Here is a 21,174-nt window from a genome sequence, read left to right on the forward strand (position 1 = left end):
TTTTTGTGTCCTATTTAAAAAGTCTTTCCCTATAGCAAGATAATGAAGATATTCCCCTATATTATCTTCTAAATGCTTTATGGTTTTATTCTTCACATCCTGAATTCTAACCCACCTCAGATTGACTTCTGCATAAGGTGTGAAGTAGGGTATAGTTTCATTGGTTTTCTACATGGGCCTTTTCCCAGGGCCTTCTACTGGAAAGCTTTTGTTTTCCCCACAGCTCTGTGACTTCATTTTAATCATGAATCAAGTATTCACATATGCCTGGCTCTGGGCTTTGTATTTTGTTCCATTAGTCTACTCCTTGTACTGATACCATACTCTCTTAACTTTTATAGACTTGGAATAAGTTAATATCAATCAGAGTAAGCGCTCCTATACATTTGTCTACTTTTTTAATAGTCTCTGGCTACATTTCCATAAGCATAAGAAAATGTAAATTTTCACCACTACCACCAAAAAAAAAAAAAATCCTATGATAATTTTGATCTGAGTCGCATTAAATTTACAGGTCAATTTGAGGAGAGTTGAGTCATTCCTCTCTCTGTTTACTTAATTCTTCTTTAATGCCTCTTACTACTACTTTGTAGTTTTTTGTCAAGAAGCTTACACATCTTTAATTATTCCTAGGCATTTGATTTCTGATGTTAACATAGGTGTCCCCTGCTTTTTGAAAATTCACTTCCACCACTTTCACACTTTTACAAAAGACCTACATTAGTACCTGTTTTTACTAACAGAAAAAAATCCGAATTGGATTTTTGCTTTTATGAAAAAGGGGGAAAAAAGCAAAAATAGCATTTAGCGTGCATTTTGCAGTGAGCACAGCCCTGCCGAACTCCTTCCCTGGCAACTATACTCAGCATCAAGCCGCCATAGCTATGACCTGTATCTGTGAGCATCTGTGGTTTATCTCCATTTATTTTGTGCATCCATTAGCAAGATGTATCCTGAAGTAACAGTAAAGCCTAAAAGAGGTTATTTTGGGGTCTGCAAATGCTCAAAGAATTTTCCATATAAGTTAATGGTAATTGCGTCTTTGCTTTACACCATTTCAGCTTAGGAAAGGTTTCAAAAGAACGCTCTTCTTTGAGATAGTGGTGGGGAAATCTACATAAGCTAACTTCAATTTTTTTTTTTTCCATTTTCTTACTGTGTGGCTGTTATGGACTAAATGATTGTGTCCCTTCAGAATCCATAAGCTGAAGCCCTAAACTTCAACGTGATAGTAATAGGAGGTAGGGCCTCAGGAAGGTAATGAGGGTTAGGGGAGGTCATGAGGGTGGAGGGCCCCCATGGTGGAATTAATGTCCCTATAAAAAGAGTGAGAGGCTCAGACTTGCTGCTCTCTCTCAGAGCTCCATGTGAGGATACAGTGAAAAGGCAGCCATCTACAAAGTAGGAAGATTCTCCCCAGAACCTGACCATGTTGGCACCTTGATCTTGGACTTCTAGCCTCCAGAACTGGGAGAAATAAATTTTTGTTGGTTAAGCCACCCAGTCTATGGGTTGGTATATATGGTATACGGCAGCCCGTGCTAAGAGAATGGCTAATAGAGAAATAAAAAGCTTACATATATTATATTCAGAGGCCTTGCTAAGTTTACTCATTAATTCTAATTGTTTCTCAGCAGACTTTTGTGTTTTCTGTCTACAAATAATGACACTTTTATTCCTTTGTTTCCACTCCTTCTACTTGTTTTTTTTTGTTTTTTTTTTTTTTCTCATTCGTGCCCTACTGTAGTAGCTAGGGCCTTGAGTACATTGTTAAATAGCAGGACTAATAGTAAATATTGTCATGTCATTTATAATCTCAGATAAAGAGCGTTGAATGTTTCATCCTTAAGTACAAGTTCCCTTCTAGTTTTAGTGTCCTGGAACTTTTGTATAAAGTTGGGATATTGAATTTGATCAATACACTTTTCCACATCTACTGAGATGATCCTATCCTCCATCTTTTATTAGTCTAGCGAAAGACAATGCTCAGTAGTCTAATATGAAACCACATTGCACTGGTCACAATGTATTCTCTTCTCATAGATTGTACATTCACACACATACACAATCTGTCTACCTGATAGATTTTAGGACTTTGGTATCTGTATTTCCGTGTGCAGTGAGTCCATAGAGTTCCTTTCTATGATGTTCTTGTCAGGTTCATGTGCAAGAAGGCAACTCATACAACAAAGTGAGAAGTGGAAGAATTTCTTTCTCTTTTTTTCAGTTCTCTGGCAGAATTTTTTCCATCAGTTATATGGATAATAACAGTCTTATTCAGATTCTTTCTTTCTTAATTGCATGGTAGAATGTAGCAGTAAAGTTATCTGGGACTGATGTTATCATTGTGAGAGGGGTTTTTTTTTTTTGTTGTTTTTTGTTTTTTTTTCCATTTTATTTATTTTTTTCAGCGTAACAGTATTCATTCTTTTTGCACAACACCCAGTGCTCCATGCAAAACGTGCCCTCCCCATTACCCACCACCTGTTCCCCCTACCTCCCACCCTTGACCCTTCAAAACCCTCAGGTTGCCCCAACCTCCCACCCCTGACCCTTCAAAACCCTCAGGTTGTTTTTCAGAGTCCATAGTCTCTTATGGTTCGCCTCCCCTCCCCAATGTCCATAGCCCGCTCCCCCTCTCCCAATCCCACTTCCCCCCAGCAACCCCCAGTTTGTTTTGTGAGATTAAGAGTCATTTATGGTTTGTCTCCCTCCCAATCCCATCTTGTTTCATTTATTCTTCTCCTATCCCCCTAACCCCCCATGTTGCTTCTCCATGTCCTCATATCAGGGAGATCATATGATAGTTGTCTTTCTCCGATTGACTTATTTCACTAAGCATGATACGCTCTAGTTCCATCCACGTCGTCGCAAATGGCAAGATTTCATTTCTTTTGATGGCTGCATAGTATTCCATTGTGTATATATACCACATCTTCTTTATCCATTCATCTGTTGATGGACATCTAGGTTCTTGTGTGAGAGGGTTTTAATTGAGGTTTGATTTCTTTAATGGCTATCCAATTATTCTCTCTCTCTCTCTTTTTTTTTTTTTACTTTGCGTCAGTTTAGGTAAGATGCATTTTTCCTAGAAACTTCAAATTTCACCCCAATTTTCAAATCCATTGGTTTAAAATTATTCATTATATGCTCTTTTCCTTTTGAATGACTGCAATATTCAGATAGACATTTAGCATATTACTGTCAGTTTTTATTTTCTTCAAATAAATGCATATAAGTAATAACTATAAGTAAGTTACTCTCTAATCATGTTTAGTTGCATCCATGAGTTTTAGATTTTCTTCCTTCAGTTCAAATTATTTCTAATTTCCTTTAATCACTTTTTCTTTAGAATTCCTTTTTTTTAAATTTCTTTTCAGTGTTCCAGAATTCATTGTTTATACACCACACCCAGTATTCCATGCAATATGTGCCTTCCATAATACCCATCAGGTGAGCCTGGTGGTGGGTATTACAGAATTCCTTTCAGATGACTCAGGTAGTGATGAATTCTCTCAGCCTTGTCAGAAAATGTGTTTGTTTCACTTTCACTCTTAAAAGAATATGTTAACTGGGTATGAAAATCTAGGGTGACAGTCATTTTCTTTCCGTTCTTTAAAGATGTCACTCCTTGGGACACCTGGATGGTGTAATCGATTAAGATTCTGACTCTTGGTTTCAGCTCAGGTTCTGACCTCAGGGTCGTAGGATGGAGCCCTAAGTCTGCTTGGTACTCTGTCCCTCTTCTGCTTCTCCCCTCGATGCTCTCTCTCCCTCTCTCTTAGATAAATAAATAGATAAATAAAGATGTCATTCCCATGGTCTTGTGATTTTTCTGGGGTTTTGTTGTTGTTATTGCCTTTTGTCTCTTGGTCTATTACTCCTTGGAATGTGAGGTTTCCCCACCCTCACCCCCATTATTACACCTGAGACTCACCCTTTGCTTTCTGCAGTTGTACCGTGATACCCTCAGGTGTGGATGCTACACCCCCCGCTCTGGCATTGGTGTGTTCTTGACTTTTGGGTTGGTGGCTTTTGCCAGTTTTGAAAAATTTACAGCCATTACCTCTTTAAATATAGAATTCACTGAAACTGTTTTGGAATTGTGAATAAATATTTCTTAGGCTTTCTCATTTTATGAGAAAACATATTTATTTTATGTTTTCTGACCTCTCATACTTTTCCCTACTCTTCCTTCAACTCTTTCTAGTACATTCTGAATATTTTCATATGGCTCATCTTTAAGGGTTTAGTAACTCTTCTTTTGCTCCTAAATTCATTCCTTGAGTTACTGTATTTTTCTGCTCTAGAATTTCTGTTTGGTTCTTTTTCACATCATCTCATTTTCTTATAGATTCCAGTTCTTTGTTTTTAAATATCTTTTCTACCTAGAAACAAGTTAAAGATAGTTATTTTAGTGAGTGTGTCTTATCATTCCAATTTTAGGTATCCTGTGATCCTAATCTTAGTTGTATTGACTTATCTCTGCATATGCTATGGGGTATATATATGCACACATTCATGCGTTGGGTATTTGAAGAAAATAATTTGTAGAAATGATTTAAGATCTTGGGTGTGGTATTCCCCCCCCCCCCCAGGGATGACTTTTTTTTTCCCCTTTGGTTCTGCCAGGCATCTAATATGACTATCAATTTGGGATCTTACATTTCTAAAAGTGAAATTTTCTCAATTGCCCACATGATTTGAGATTGGGCTGTGTAGCTGGGAGCAGGCCCAGACTTATATCTGGGTCATTCTTTTTCCAAGGATATCACTTCCCCAGATTTTTGCATTCCCCCCCAGGTATGGAGACTTAGAAAGTATTCTGCCATTGGAAACCCAGCTTTTATTATTTTTAGCCCCATCTGCCTCTTCAAGACATAGATGCCCTCAGTAGAGAAGCAGCTATAAAAGGTGGGCTCTTCTCTCTGGATTTCTGACTGCTTTTGGGTCTTGACCTTATAATCCCTTGCTGCCTTGTTACCTCTAGCAGATGTTTGTGTGTATTCTGTAAAATTCTTCCTAGTTGAACACAGTGGGGGTATTTAATTCAAATTATTTGGTCTGTTAGTAATAGAAGCAGAAGTCTGTTTTTCTTTTCTCTTTTGGTGGTCTGAAAATATCCTGCCCTACAGGTTTTATTCTTTAATTATTATTTAAACTAATTCATCCTAACCTGAACATTTCCATAATTTATCATCTTTAAAATATAATGGAAATCATAGGGAAAATAATGAATCTACGTATTGGCATAACTAACGGACACTCATAGTCTCCATTGCTCCCCATTTATGATAAATTGGAGGTAGTAGAACATACTGAAATGTCTTTTGTATCCTCAGAGAAGTAGTAAATCTAGAAGGAGCACAATTTAGAGCTGGTTTGGTAGCGTTATTTCCTAGCTGTTACTTTGTGTTATTCTCATAAAAACCCGAGGATATAATTAAAATGTTTTCTACCATAGTAATTCAGAGAGAGGAAAAATGAGGCACAAAAGAGTGATGTGCCCAAGTCCACAGAGTAAATTTCGTGACAATGTTGATAGGGAGCCTGCTTAAATTATTTAAGACTTTTCCACTGAGAGTAAAAAACAAAGTGGCAGATAATCCAGACATTATTCTTAGGAGACTGAAAATGATCTTTGAATTCTTTGATTTGGTGATGAATATGCCTAGTACTTAGGACAAGTGATTAAAATATATATTTTTTTCTTTTTTAGTTGGGTAGGGCTGGGCATAATTTTTACTGAACCATGAAGTTTACCTTACCAGTCATTTCTTTTCAAAGCATGTTCTAGAAAGTTCTGTTTAAAACTCCAGACAGTCATTTTCTTTAGAAGAGGCATTATCTGCCACCTGACATTCTCTTGATTCTGGATTATTTACATGAGGCTCTAGTAGGGGAAACAAAATTTGCCCTGTGACAGGGTCACAAAATGGTAATAGCCAAAATAGGTCAGTGCATTGGGGTCTGGGAAGGGCATGGCATGGGTGGCAGGTATCCAGCTCCTAAATGAGCTGGCCACAAGAAAGTAAAGATGAGTTCCCAAGGTGCCTTCCCAGCTCTCTCTTTCCCTGCCTCTGCATGGCTCCCATCCTCTCCAAAGAGTGTGTTCTACCTCATGTACCCTTAAAGGAGGGAAGAAGAAGAAGAGGGGCACATGATATAGAATTGAGCTGGAGATCTTATTTTACTAACACTACCGAGACAAGTGGCACCAGTAAGATATTTTAATTCTCTAAATGCTCTTTCTTTGGATCCTCTCCCCTCTTTCCTCCATTTTTTGGATTTTACTTTAATAAACAAAACACAATTTCCATTGCTCACCACTCATGATAAATTAGAAGGAGCAGACCATAGAGCAGTGTCTTTTGGATCATCAGAAAAATATTAACACCAAAACGAGTACAATTTAGAACTGCTTTTTCTAGTGTGTCCTGATTGGTTGAGCACCCAACTTGATTGACACCCATGGAATTTCAAAACAGTGGAGGATTGCTTATGTAAGAAGTGGCTTAGGGACATGTTAGGCATAGGATGGAGTGAATTATACAAATGTTATTACAAAATGATGGGTCAAATATTACTAATATGAATTTTATTCTTTCCTTCATATTAACCTCCAAAGACCTCTAGGAGAGTCTTTTTCCCATATTCCATATTCCTTTCTGGAAGAGACAAAGAGAAAATGAGAAAAGAGAACACCACACAGAGTGAAGAGAAGCAAGTAGAGAGAGGGGAAAAAATCTTGGGAGTGGGGAAAAATCTTGGGAAAGTTTCTGCAAGAGTTTGAAGATTGATGTATGATATACATTTCTGGGGATGAGATGGGGATTAAGATCCTAAGGAAGGAAATGATGATAGACTTTGTTCCATCATCATTTTGCAAGATGCAACTGAAAGTTATTTTTGGCACTTGGATTACTCTTTTCTGAAAAGAACCCTGTGCTGAGGATTCATGTCAATCAGTTTCATAAGGGTTAACATTGACTATGGCACACTAGTCATTTTTCCTGTCATTTGAAGTAAATCTCAATAGGATTCTGTAGAATGTTTAGTCATCAATGACCTGTGGAAATCTTTTGCCTCAACTATTGGGCATATGTAGAGAAAGGTAGAGCTTGGTAAAATATTTTTAAAATAATCAAACTAAGACCCATTTTGAAACCATTGGGTGTGGATCATCTCCAAATTTTTATAAAGGGAAGTTTTTCAAGTATAACTAGATGGTCATCCTTTTGGGTCGTGGTAAAATAAATCATTTAATAGGACATTAGATTTGATTATTTCTAAAGCTGACATAATTCTATGGTTTCTTGGAGCCCAATATAGATCATAGGGACCTGATTTGTTAATTAACATATTAATCCAATAAATAGAGTCTTTAATTCCTCACTATAGAAATCTGGTTCTATAAAGGTAGACAGAATATTCTACACAGAATAAAAGAAGAGGCAGCACCGTGCCTTAGAAACACGAACTTCAGAGGAAGGGAAAAGCAAACTAAAATCTCTTCTCCAGCTGTGTTTAAACGGATGGATTTTTTTTTTTAAAGAACTTTGAATATACTAAAGACTAAAGCGTCATTAGCCAAAAGAATCTTCTCTTATACTTTCATGCTAAAGAAAAATTTTTAGTGTATCAGTTTGGTGATGAGAGCTAGCAAACACTTTCCTTGGTACTGAGGATACCTCTGCATGGGATTGCCTGGTGGGTTTAGGATTGAACTGCCCAAGGAACTGAAGTTAAAACCCTCCTTTCCCCTGAGAAAACATGAGAATACTATAATCTGCGCCCTCAGCCTTTCTCATCAGAGGCTGCTATGCTGAGAGCAGACCCTCTCTGCGAAGGAGGAGAGTTTTCCCAAGCTGGTGGGGTGTTTTAAGAGGTACAATTCAGTGACCAGAACATGTGCTAAATAAGCAAAGCTGTCCTTTCTCATCTACCTCGACTGTCCATGATTATGATATAAGTGTGGTCCAGTGGCTGGAATTATGGTGATTTTTCAAAAATGCCAGTGTCAAAATTTTGCCTCGACAGTATATCTGTAACTACTAATAATGCTGTTTTGGGCTGACTCAGTTGCTTTGAAATTGCATGGGCTCTGTTATGAGTAAATGAGAGGCAACCAATTATCTATAAAATAAAGGCATGCACAGAGGAGAGTTTGATGAATTACAAATGAGCTCTGCTGACACAACAGGGTGTGGAAACCTGCCCCACTCTGACTTTCTATCCGAGTTACGGGCCATGCCTGCATACTTTACAAACAACTTGGCCCACTCCATTCTAACATGGAGCAGGAGAGGGGACAGGGAAACCTCCCCTCACTAGGACACAAGTCATTGGTTTAAAATTAAGTAGGAAACTCAACGTGGGTGTGTGGAGGCAGCAACCCCAAGTGTTAAATATGCACATGAAGAATGACTGTGCTTCAGGAAAGATGCTCACATAAGGGATACAGATGCAGCGTCCTCTGATGGGATTCAGAGCAGAGACTAAAAGAGCCATTGCAAAGCTGCATCCTAGAACTCAGCCCGGCTTGTGTAGAGCCAAGGCATAAATTCACCGAAGTAGAAGGCAGATGTTGAATTCCTGGAACCAAAGGATTTCCACCTCATCAGGGGTCTGTCCGGTGGAGGGAGTATCAATCAGCAACCCTTAGACTGTGGGCTCTGCATATGCCTGGTGAAGGCAATGCCTATTTTTCACTATTGCTTAAGAAACTGCAATTGAAAGTCATTTTCTACTGGAGAAAGGATACAGGGAGTAGTCAGAGTACCAAAACATCCTGCAGGGTTCCGTGGGAAGATCAAGAGAATTCTATACAACTAAGCGGGTATTGATGCCCTGGTGGCTTCAAGAGGCTGAGAAAACAGTGCATAGTTTTGGGATGTTTATCTCTGTGGTCCTATGGCAGTCTTATGCTGAGGATTAATGTGGGTTTATACATGGAGAAGATACAGAACAGGGGTTTCTGCTTACTGAGAGGTTACTAGGTATTTCCACACTGAACATTCAGCAGAGAGCAGGGTTTTTTGTCTCGTATAGGCCATTTCCCATATTGGGCATCTCTGGGTATAGTTTTCCACATTCTTTAACACACTGGTTTTTAAGGTAGGCTAATGGCAAAGTGTTGAGGCCAAGCCCTGTGAGTTCACCTCCCAGGAGAAGCAGTGATTTCAAACTGATCCAATCAGCCTAGATGAGGGGCCTAATGTGGGGCTTCCTGCCTGGTGTTCTCTGGCCGGGTATAAGAGACTGGCCTCTTACCCCTGGGGAAGCCAACTCTGGTTCCCTCCGGGTAAGTTATCTTCTCCACATTCCTGGTAAGAGGCTTAGGGAGCACTGGCTTAGGGGGTTGCCACAGGCCAGGAGCCCGCTTGCTCTGGGTTTGAATTCTGATGTCCACTGCTGTTTCCCAAAGATGAGAATCATTTGTTTAAGATAATGTTAGGTGACCTTCATTGAACCTTACTTAACTTACTCTCTTTCAATATGTCACATAGAGAGTCTCAGTCTGGTGCTGGACTCGAATGCCTCTGGAACGGTGGCTACCCTCTCTTTTTAACAAAGAGAGAAAGAATCTCCGTCCCAACTGGTGTAGGCAAGCAACGACACCACGCTGGAATTCATCAGCGTTGTTTTTCTTTCATCTTCGTTTGTATGCTTGACTTCTAATTACAAGTAATACTCATTTTACAATGAGGTTAGGATATGAAGTTTAAAAGTGAATCAGGTAAATAAGGAGCACACAATATCCTGGTGGGAAACCAAGATGAAAAAAAAAAAAAAAGCCTGGGGCACCTGGGTGGCTCAGTGGGTTAAAGCCTCTGCCTTCAGCTCAGGTCATGATCTCAGGGTTCTGGGATCGAGCCCCACATCGGGCTCTCTGCTCAGCAGGGAGCCTGCTTCCTCCCCTCATTTCTCTCTGCCGGCCTCTCTGCCTGCTTGTGATCTCTGTCAAATAAATGAATGAAATCTTTAAAAAAAAAAAAAAAAAGCCTGAGGAGACTGGACCGAGAGCGATTTGGGAAACACTGTATTTGCCCAAGGTCATATTACTTAGGCACATGGTCATAGGATGTAATAAAGAGGGCAGGCAGCGGAGGGAGGCATTAGGCTGGTCTTGGAACAACTTACAAGGAGGGCAAAGTCAGTTGGTGCAAATTCAGCCCCGTTGGGGCTCCTGCTGCCCGGCTGCAGTGTGGCTGGGGAGCCGGATGCTGGAGTAGGTGGCATGAACAAGGCTGGCAGGGGAAGTCCAGCAGGGAAGAGAGAGGAAAGTGCTTCAAGGTGGAATCAGGCAGGCAACCAGAGCAGATGAAGAGGCTAAAAGAGAACATTCGAAGGGCGCGAGGGGAGTTGGGAGAGAATGGCAGAGCTGGCTGGGCAACGGGGCTCTTTCAACAAAGATGGGCTGTACAGACTCTAAGAGAATAGTCTTTGGGCGGTGACTGGGTTCTGTCTCTGCTCTGTCCCTTGCAACTATTTGCCTCCAAATAACACTTAGCATCACTGAGTGCTGGTTTTCTCATCCTCTGCAAGATGGCGTCGAAGAACCCATGTCTTCTCAATTCAGTAATGCTGGCTCCTGTTACTGAGTCCGGAGCTGCAGCCTAGCGTCTCTGCCCTTGTGCACGCTGCAAATTGTACAGTTCTGCTGAGTGAGCGACAGCAGCAGCTCGACACTGCCTCTGCCTGAGACTGACTCGCTGCTGAGGGTGTAAATGGGGAGGCACTGGAGAGGCCAAGTTTATCTGAAGTTTAAATAAACAATGAATTCTTCAGGTCTAGGTATATTCAAATATTGTATGATAGCCCTATATTTATTTACTTAGATTTTATTTATTAGAGGAGAGCATGAGTGGGATGAGGGGCAGAGGGAGAAGCAGGTTCTCACTGTGCAGGGAGCCCGATGTGGGGTCCAATCCCAGGACTCTGGGATCATGACCTGAGCCAAAGGCAGGCGCTTAACTGACTGAGCACCCAGGTGCCCCAGGACAGCTGTATTTATTTGATGAAATTTTAGAAGTACTGTAAACCCCTAACACTGTATAAAAATTTTGTGTGGATGAATTTTGAAAAGGAAGAAGAGAGCAGTGTCAAAAAACCAGGAGGACCAACTTAATGATCATGTTTCCAGGAATGAATGTTCCTTTTCCCCTTTGTCTCTAAAGGGAAGTATATATAGTCCCTTTAAAGATTTATCGACTGATTTTTAAAGAGGGGAAGGGAAAGGGGCTGAGAGAGAGGGAGAGTGTCCCAAACAAACTCTTCCCTGAGCACAGAGCCCGATACAGGGCTGACCTGAGATAAGGACCTGAGCCGAAACCAAGGTTCAGACACTTAACTGACTGTACTACCCAGGCACCCCTATAGTAGTCCCTTTATCCTACAGGAAATGAGGATGCTCTTGGTGAAATCCTAGAACCTTATATTTAAGTCCGTAGCCTCTGAGGTACTAGCTGTGCTATCTGGCAACCCATGTCATCCTTCCTTTTCTCCATTCCCACATCTGACTGCTGAGAACATTGACGGTGATCCGTTTGGTCTATAACCAAAGACCTGTAAAGACAGGTCTTAATGTTAATAATCTAAAAACCCACAGGCACTGTGGCAACAGTTCGTACAGGAAGTTAGGATGACTATCTTTCTGGCAAGGTTTACAAGGCGGTTGATTCACCTGGAAGATGGGAGATTTAGGGCCTCAAGGCAGGACAGAAGCAAAAACTGAGAAAGCAAAGCATACAGGAAACTTGGGTACTAAGTTTAAATCCTCTTAAAACATCTAGAAAATACATCCTAACACAGAATCCTATACTTCAGCAAGCCTCAGGAAAAGCCTAGAGCTTTCTCGCCTCTATCTGAAAGTACCCATTATGTAAGAAACCCAGGGTTGGGGGGCGGGGTAAGGAGCCTTGTAAGTTGAGTCTGAAGAACAGTGATTCCATTTGAATGGGACATTCCAATACAAAACACTGGCTTTCATGAGAGGAGTAGAAAGAGGTCTGAGGCTATACCTATGAGTCTTTGTTCTTAGGCAGACTAGCTTGATCCAGAGCAAGTAAGGAGGGAGGGAGTAAGGAAGAAATGAGAAGGTGAACCATGGAAAAGGTTCAGAATAAATGATCAAAGACAGCTTCTGCTAGCACTACACTGTATCCCCTCAGGCAACTGGATACAGAGCTAACAAACCAATGACATCCTCCGATTTCATTCTCCAGTGAAATAAGCATTCTAGAAAGCAAATGCCTGAATGCTATGACATCCTTGAACAATAATGGGGGAAAGGCCATCGATAGTTGGTCTTTAAGTGATTAGGATACTTTAAAAAGGAGGGTGGGGAGAAAATGCCCAAGAAATGCATGTATATTAAAAACTATCTAAAAAAGATGTCTATTTTAAAGTGAAAACAGAATACCATGAAGGTGTTTCCTACCTAAAAATCATGATCACTAAGTGGTGGATACAATTTTATATAATTCAATTGCTACCAATATTCACCAATTGTGTTTTGAATTTGTGTCTGATCTACTTTAGCAGCTTATAATGTAAACACAGGACTGCATGAAGCAGCCTATTTCAAAAAGAAACTATTCAGGGGAAAGGTGCTTTATCCAAGGTCCATGGAAGGAGGTTTATTAACAGGTTTATTAATCTGTTTATTAACAGATAAAATGCAGGCTACATGGTATTTTTTAGCCTAGGGATTCCCCAATATTTCATGGCAACCCCATTTATTAGTATATTTCAGAAGATCCATGAAGCCCTAGACAATGCATAAAATTTGGTGTATATATGTATTTTGAAGAAGGAGACGGCTATAGCCTTCTACCAGAGTCTTAAATCTGTGACCTCCCAACAGTTAAACATTCAGTAATGCAAAGAAATAATTCTTTCATGTCTAACCTTTCCTGTGACCTTGAGCTTCCCAGCAGCCTAAACTAAAGGGAAACATAAAACCAGGGTGTCTGGGTGGCTCAGTCTGTTGAGCATCTAACTCTTGATTTTGGCTCAGGTCACGATCTCAGGGTGGTGAGATTGCGCCTTGTGTCAGGCTCAGTTGCGGAGTCTGCATGAGATTCTCTCTGCCCCCTCCTCTCTAAAATAAATAAATTAAAAAAAAAAAAAAAAGACCATTTAGCTGAGGAGAAGAGATCCAAGTGGAAGAAAGTTCCGTTCAGGAGGTTGTGAGCTGGCTTATAGCGCTGTGAAGACTAAGGAGGGAATCTGAGAGGTGAGCTCTCAAAGGGTTTAGGCTTTTTAAATGATCAGGTTTGCACTGCAAACTCTTTGGCCTGCTTGGTGAGGTTGGTTTGGAGAAGGGCAGGATGGTGACTTGAGGTAGCCTGGAAGGAAGCCAGCAGACAGGAGAGTCCCCCAGAGAAGTTGGCATGGAGGCAGGGAGGCAAAGGAAACCCAGAGGTAGGAATCCATGCCTTGAGGGTCAGGGTTTTCTCCACTCTGGCTTTCATGTCTTTGAACCCCCTGTGCCTCATTGGTGCATCCTGGGCAGGGAGCCTCCTTCTGGGACCCCATGGAGGGTGTGAGTGATGAAATGCCCGGTGTTTACCTGCACAGTCACTGAAAGTAGGCCCGCAGGGTTGCGGCTTCAGCTGCCATTTCCTCCTCGGATCTCCACAAGGTTGGGGAGTCCTCCTCTTCCTTGTCATGTTTCTGGAGCTTTGGAGGAAACAATGGAATTAGCTCATGAATGGGTCCTCAGGATCTCAGAACAAGTATTGTGGGCTGAACACAATTTGCAAATCAGAGGCTAGGAGGCTGTGTCTTTTCACTGCACTAGTTGCCCAGATTTGAAAATAGGGAAGTGTGTAAGAATCCTCATTTCCAGCTTTTGTGATCAAATAACCAGATTAGGCTAGCCTGTGGTCCATTCCATGCCTCGTCTTATCTGCGGAGGCGGCGAGTGGGGGTCAGAGAGGGGAGCACCCTCCCATGTTCCATAACCCCCACCACTCTCTAGTCTGAGACTCAGCTGGCATCGCTCATTTATTTTACACACCGACAGTGGAGGTAAGGAGTTGGCCCCTGCCCATGACCGTTCCCCTAAGCTGGCCTGTGGTTTACCTACTAGACATTTTGTTCAGTAAACCAAAATAGCCCAAGCAAATCATGATAATATTACAGGAGCCATGAGTACTGAGTGAGAAATAAGAGCATACTCATTAAAAGAGCCTTAAGGAGGCAAACAGTAAAAAAAAAAAAAAAATCAAAAAATTAACAATTGATATAACACAAATCATTTCAAAATCCTCTTCAAACACCCACATTTATATTTTTTTTAAGATTTTATTTATTTGTTTTCAGGACAGAGAGACATCACAAGTAGGCAGAGAGGCTGGCAGAGAGAGAGGGGGAAGCAGGCTCCCCGCTGAGCAGAGAGCCCGATGTGGGGCTCGATCCCAGGACTCTGAGATCATGACCTGAGCCGAAGGCAGAGGCTTAACCCACTGAGCCACCCAGGTGCCCCACCCACATTTATTTTTTAAGACATCCTGCATATGTCTCAGATTTATAGAGAAAGTAAATAAAATTTCAATTCTATCAGAGAGATCTTTTCAGAACTTTTCATTGGAAGAGCTCAATTTCTCCCCTTCATCTCCTATTGCAATTCAGTTTTATTAACTAGATTTGTTATTCCTGTGTGGGGCTTTATCCGTTGTAAAATGCTAAAGGTATAAATTCCTAGGATGCACGGGGTAGTATTTTGTAAGTCATTTGAAGAGATTGAGGTAAATGATTTAACAGCACCAGTAATGGCTGGTATTTATGATACGAACGGATAGTTTCTTTGGTGTGTGTCATTTCATTTAATCTGTATGATCATCTATACATAAGGCAGGGACTACTTAGCTCCATCTTACCAAGGAAGAAATGGAGATCCGAGGAAGTTCCTTCACTTGTTGAACTTATCACCCAGCTAGGCAGTGACAGAGTTGTTCACAATAATTTTCGCCATTTTCTCTATCCTAGAGGAACTGCCAGGCCTTCGAAGAGTGGCCAGCTCCTCCTGCCAGGTGCATACCCCCCAAAAGGCAGATCCTTTGAAAAGTATCTTGCTGCCTCAGCAAAAAGTTTCTCCACTGCCATAATGGAATTTCCTATCTCAGGCCCCAATCACTATAAATGTAACGCAGAGACACCCCATCCGCCCCTCCCCCACCCCTCCACCCCTCCACCTCACCCCTTGCCCTGAACCACGTGGCCCCGTGAAGCAGATGGGGAAATTTCCCCCGTAGTTCAGGGCAAACTTCGCTGCACAAGGCAAAACAGTGAAGGAATGGTATCCCAGCTCTCTAGCTGAGCTGTATTTCTACTTGGGATAAGTTTGAGCCTAAATGAGGTTCATTAGCATAGAACTGGGCCACAAGTATGTTGATGAGGGTCATGGATCTTCCGTTCGGAATATGGCTGCCAGCACTCTAGTTTTACATTTGGCCACATAGATTTAATTCTCCTTAGTGGAAGAAAACCACATTAAGAAGTCATTTCCTTCCTTGCGGAGGCAGATATGACGCAATTGCTACGGGCGAGGCAAACGGGATTGCTATTTTTCTACTCGAGAACTAATTTTCATTTTGATACTAGCTTTAGGTCTGTTATAAATCCCTCTTGTAACAATCCAATAGGATGACAAAGAACAATATATACAGCCTGGAAAATATGGGCTCCCCACTTCTGGTGCTGCCATCGAAAAGACCCAGAAATCACACATTAAGTGGCTTCATCACCACAGATCATACCAGATGAATCCAAATACTTTAGAGCCTGTGAGCGCTAATGCCTCCCTGGTTATTAGGCAACCGTCTGTTTTTGTCATATGCCTTACAGATGGCAACGTTGTGCCGACACTTCCAAGTTGTTTATGCGAGGCAGGGAATAAATAAAACAAAAACTAATCATATTTACAAAGCTCTGTTGTATGTGGCTTTTAAAACTTAGAGGTTTCCCTCCGAAAACTCCCAGATGGAAGCATGTGGCTTTCTTTAGGACAGCCGTGTTCAGTGCTAGCTGCCTGCCGTCATCCCCTGGCGAACTCAAGAAACTGCTATTGCCTGGGTCCACACAGGGGATCTGCTTTAATTTGTCTGGATGCAGCCCAAGTTTGAGGTTGTTTTTTCAAACTTCTTAGCTCATTCTAAGGTGCACTTACTGTTGAGAAGCTCCGCCCTTGGGAGAAATGTATATGTGACAGACAGAACCCGTGTACCTGAGAAATAATACATCTGCCTTCAAGCTCAGTGCTTGTCCTGTCCACAGAGTAGAGGCTTTTCTTGGAAACCCTGCTCCAGAACTGTTTTGCTTCCACAGAGTAGAGGCTTTTCTTGGAAACCCTTCTCCAGAACTGTTTTGCTTCTATTTTCATTCTATCAAAGAGTGTCTGGGCCACGGGGCTTGTCCCAGCAACACTAGGATGCTGATCTGGTTCAGGAGCCTTTGAGTAAATTTCAGTCTCAGCAGAAATAGGGAGCCCAGGAAAGATCCTGGTGAATAAGACTCGTGTCTCAGAAGAGCCCCCAGGTGACCTGGAAATTAAACATGCTGTCTTTGGAGTGAATTCCTGTTTCCCTGAGGCAACCCAAGAACCTGGAGGGTACAAGCATTGCAGACCAGCAGAGATCAACTCTAATGACCTCCAATGGCTGTTCATCCAGAAGGTGACAAATGCCTTGAGGAAGCTTTAATGCCCGGGGGGGGGGGGGGGGGGGGGGGGGGGTTCAATTCAGATGAACCCTCCTCCAGATTAATTTAGGCTGCCCACAGGAAAAGGCAGTAACTGCTTCTTCATGCACACAGTATTTATTCTGTGTCTGCAATGCTAGGGGCTGGCCTTGGCATTAGAACACGGAAACAGACCCCGTTACTGTCTTCAGGGGGCACCCAGATAGGAAGAATAGACACCAAATGGTTAATTATCAATGAGAGGGGCATTTCCAAGTGGGAGGGCTGCTGCTGGGAAGGCACGGCCCAGTCTGAAAGGCTTTTGAGAGTCAGCTGAGTTTGAAAAAGAAACAGAGTGCTATAATAAAGAGCGATGGTGGTTCTAAGGAACATCCAGCAACTTCTCTCCAAGAAGATGAGGTTAGGCCCAGACATTGACAATGAGAGGGGCAAGCTCCTTAACCTCTTTGTGCCTCAGTTTTACCCTCTGCAAAAGGGAGAGTTGTGACCAGTGATGTGCTGGGCACATAGTAGTAGTCACATAAATAACAAACAACTATTCTTAGGCCATGTACGCTGTCCCATGACAGTGATCACTGACCGTCGCAGAGACCTTATGGCCAGGAGCAAAAGTGCCTTTCCTATCTTCATGGTTCCTCAATGATATGTGTCTTTTTGACCTTAAATGTCCTGTAAAAGCATTAAGAGCTATGGTCAAAATTCAGGCCCATACCAGAGAACCTACTGACACATTTAAACCTGAGGAGGAAATTTAGCTCCTTCAGATCTAAAATGACTTAGAATAATCCCTAACTCTCAGGGTTGTCCTAAGGAATGGATAAGGTATTAATGGAGGCTCCTCAGAGGTAAAGGTCATGGTCCTAGAGTAAAAAGCATGTGGTAATGGTCAAATGCAGTCAAATCACCTTGGATGAGTCAGCGAACAAAAATACTAAAACAAATGAAATGAGTGTCCTGTAGATCTCATCCAGTATTTGGGACATACTGTTACTAGTAAGTATTATTTGTTTATCTGAAATTCAGACTTAACTAGACTTCTACCTGTATTTTGTCTGGTAACTCGGTCCAGGAGACCCCTTTGAAAAAGACCACAGGAAGTACTTGGCTCACTTTTAGGTTGTTCCTAAATCTGCCGAGCTGTGAATCCTGGAAAAGATGCAAGCTACCCAAAGGACGAACAAACTCAAGGCGAGCATTGGTTGCACCCTAGGGCTTATTATTGCAAGAAACGAAGAGTAAATCACCGGCACCCTTTAAATCTCATAGCTCTTTGGTTCTCAGGCACGCACTTTTTCACACTTTCACATCTCTGAAATCAAAGTGTGTTCCACAATCAATGGTGTGTCATCATTTAATTGGCAGTGTTTTTCTCTGTTAGTAGTACATCAAAGAACAGTGCTCCTTCCAGGTGACTGTCTGGGATTCAACACACTACAGTGCTCTGTCTTTCCTCCTGATAGTTACATCACATAAGTTAAATGGCCATGAAAATGCTTAGCGCCCCAGCACACCGCTCTCCTTCTCTCCATGCAACAGGGAAATTGTTGAACAGATGACATTGTTTTCACAGGCACTTGGTTCTTTAGAGGAAAAGTGCTCACCTACGTTACAAAGTTTGCAAAAATTTGAACCAAAAAATCTTTATTCACATTCAACAGAGTGAAGTCTGTGATGGCTCCTGGAAGAGCATTCTATTTCTATATAGCTGTGAAAAGAGATTAAAAAAATGTATCTGCAGTCATTCTACTTTATCTCCTGAAATGGTTTTGGGGAAGGTAGTGTTAACAGGATTTCTGACTGAAGTACCGATAGGCATCAATGGTGACATTCTGCTCCTTCCTGGGCATTGAGCATGCTATCGGGAGGTATGTGGGGTAAAGATTAATTCCCTGATGTAATGCTCAAACTGCCTTGGCTTTTGACTTCTTTTATAGCTCTGTAATGGAATACAGTGGGACGAATGATGCACCATAATTTAAATGTTTTTCAACTCAGAACTAACCTGTAGTAAAATGCAAAATTGTCTTCAGTGGGTAGGGTATGGGGGGAGAAACGATTTAATACCACTTCTTAAAGAAGCAAGTGGCTGCATATAAACTTGGGTGTTGTTATAAAGTACATTAATATATTTCATTGTTATTTTGTAAAACAAAGAGCAGAAAGCTTAAACTATTTCTTATGGGTTGATGGCTCTGTTCAGACAGGTGTTTATATAAAGTCTTGAAAGGGAAATAATATCCAGGAATAGGGAAGTAAATCTATAATTTTTTTTCAGATCTGATTCTTTGCCTCTACTTTCAACTTAGCCAACAAGCATTTGTTGAGCACATGATATATCCCAGACACTGCTGTAGGTCTTACGCTAACTATAAAGATGAAGAAGCCAAAAATCTGTGCCTTCTGGGGTCTTACCACCTTACAGGGCAGACCGGATTTATACATATGGAACATAATATGAGTCAGTCTGGTATAAGGACTGGGCTGGGCGAGAAGTTCTGTCATAGTGCTCTCAGAATACCTAGGATGGGGACTTGGGTTGACTTTACAAAATTGGGGTTTGACCTGGGCTCAAAAGATGGTGGTGGGATTTTAAGGACAAGGTTATTCTGGACAATGACAACAGCTTCAGCAGACACATAATGTTCAACTTTGCCGAGAGCGTGCATCCCTCTTTCCCAAAGAATCTTTTTTTTTCTTTTATATTTTATTTATTTGACAGAGAGAAATCACAACTAGGCAGAGAGGCAGGCAGAGAGAGAGAGGAGGAAGCAGGCTCCCCGCGGAGCAGAGAGCCCGATGTGGGGCTCGATCCCAGGACCCTGGGATCATGACCTGAGCCGAAGGGAGAGGCTTTAGCCCACTGAGCCACCCAGGCGCCCCTCCCAAAGAATCTTTTTTTTTTTTTTTTTTTTTATTTGACAGAGAGATCACAAGTAGGCAGAGAGGCAGGCAGAGAGAGAGGAGGAAGCAGGCTCCCTGCTGAGCAGAGAGCCCGATGCAGGGCTCGATCCCAGGACCTGAGATCGTGACCCGAGCCGAAGGCAGAGGCTTAACCCACTGAGCCACCCAGGTGCCCCCCTCCCAAAGAATCTTGATGTGGCCGTACCTGACCATTGATCAGAGTGGTCAAGAGAACTGAACCTTAGTTGCCATGTTGATAAGCCTTAACATCCCATGGTTTAAAGATGGGGAAGATAGGGGCGCCTGGGTGGCTCAGTGGGTTAAAGCCTCTGCCTTCAACTCAGGTCATGATCTCAGGATCCTGGGATCGAGCCCCGCATCGGGCTCTCTGCTCAGCAGGGAGCCTGCTCCTCCCTCTCTTTCTGCCTGCCTCTCTGCCTACTTGTGATCTCTGTCTGTCAGATAAATAAATAAAATCTTTAAAAAAAAAAAAAAAAAAAAAAAGATGGGGAAGATATCTCTGTGGCCCAGAAGATGGCCTGTAGTCTATGATTCAAAGCCACAAACAGTTTTGAATCCTTCTGAAAGCTATTCCATTTTCAATTGTCTTCCAACCCTTCTGATTAATCAAAAAGAAAGCCTCAGTGCTAGCATGTCCTTAACATGGGACCAACATGACCTCTAAGAGACACAGGGGAACCATCTAGACTCTAGCTAGAATTTAATAAGATTCTTTTGTTTAGATCACATTTATTTTGAGGGTTATCTCCCATTTATGATGTCATCTCAAGTTTCCTTTTAAAGTAAATTTATTTAAGGTAAGGAGTCGATTTAAAAAATAGATTAAGTAAAACTGTGTCAGAAATATAGCATTAAGCATGGCATTAACCTTGAAAGATGGTCCAGAGGTGGGAGGTTCAGCTGAGAGGAGGGAAGTCACTGAAAATGTGAGGCTAAAACATGGACCTTCTAGCATGGGGATGTGATTGTTTCTATTGGGCTGAACTGGAAAATGCTTCAGAATTTTTTTTTTTAAACAGATCTTGAAAGTCAAAATACTTTAATATTCTAAGAGCTCTGGAGAACCACCAGTGCCTTAAGATCTGTAGAAACGGTGGAAGGGTGGGGCGGGGGTTTGTGAGGAAGGCTTCCCCAAAGAAGTGCTGGTTAAGCTGAGATAGGAACAATGGCTAGAAATCCCTGAAGCAAAGAGGAGGGAGAAAGGGTATCTCACACAGAGCAGAAGTGCAGAGCACTGAGGAAAAAGGAATCTTAGTTGAGTGACTAGAAACGTAAGGGACATGGTAGATCATTTGCAGCCCGTAGGGATGGCTGAGAAATGTGGATTTTATTTTTGCTGCAAAGAAGACATTAAAGGGTTGGAAGCAGGAAAGTTAAGAGCTTAGAACAGTTTTCCGTAGAGTGGCCTGGCTGCAGAATGAGTTAGAGCTTCTGGCTCCTGTGGCAGCCGGACCAGAAACGATGGAAGCTGGGCAGACATGGACGTGGTCGAGGAGGTGGTGGTGGGGACAGAGGGGAGATCAGCTGCCCCATGCACCAGTATGG

At 42.0% G+C, this 21,174-nt stretch overlaps 1 protein-coding gene across 8 annotated transcripts in view; it reads right to left on the reverse strand.

The window, feature by feature from the left end:
- The window catches only part of FHIT (fragile histidine triad diadenosine triphosphatase), a 1,485,305-nt gene that overhangs the window by 12,045 nt on the left and 1,452,086 nt on the right, over window positions 1–21,174 (reverse strand). For all 8 annotated transcript variants that reach the window (XM_045989789.1, XM_045989788.1, XM_045989791.1 and 5 more), the window contains one exon: window positions 13,577–13,686. In XM_045989789.1, the coding sequence (XP_045845745.1) occupies window positions 13,585–13,686 (102 nt within the window). In that variant the 3' untranslated portion in view covers window positions 13,577–13,584. The remainder of the gene's footprint in view (window positions 1–13,576; window positions 13,687–21,174) is intronic.

Source organism: Meles meles, chromosome 20 (genome assembly GCF_922984935.1).
Source record: "Meles meles chromosome 20, mMelMel3.1 paternal haplotype, whole genome shotgun sequence".
NCBI classification, from domain to species: domain Eukaryota; kingdom Metazoa; phylum Chordata; class Mammalia; order Carnivora; family Mustelidae; genus Meles; species Meles meles.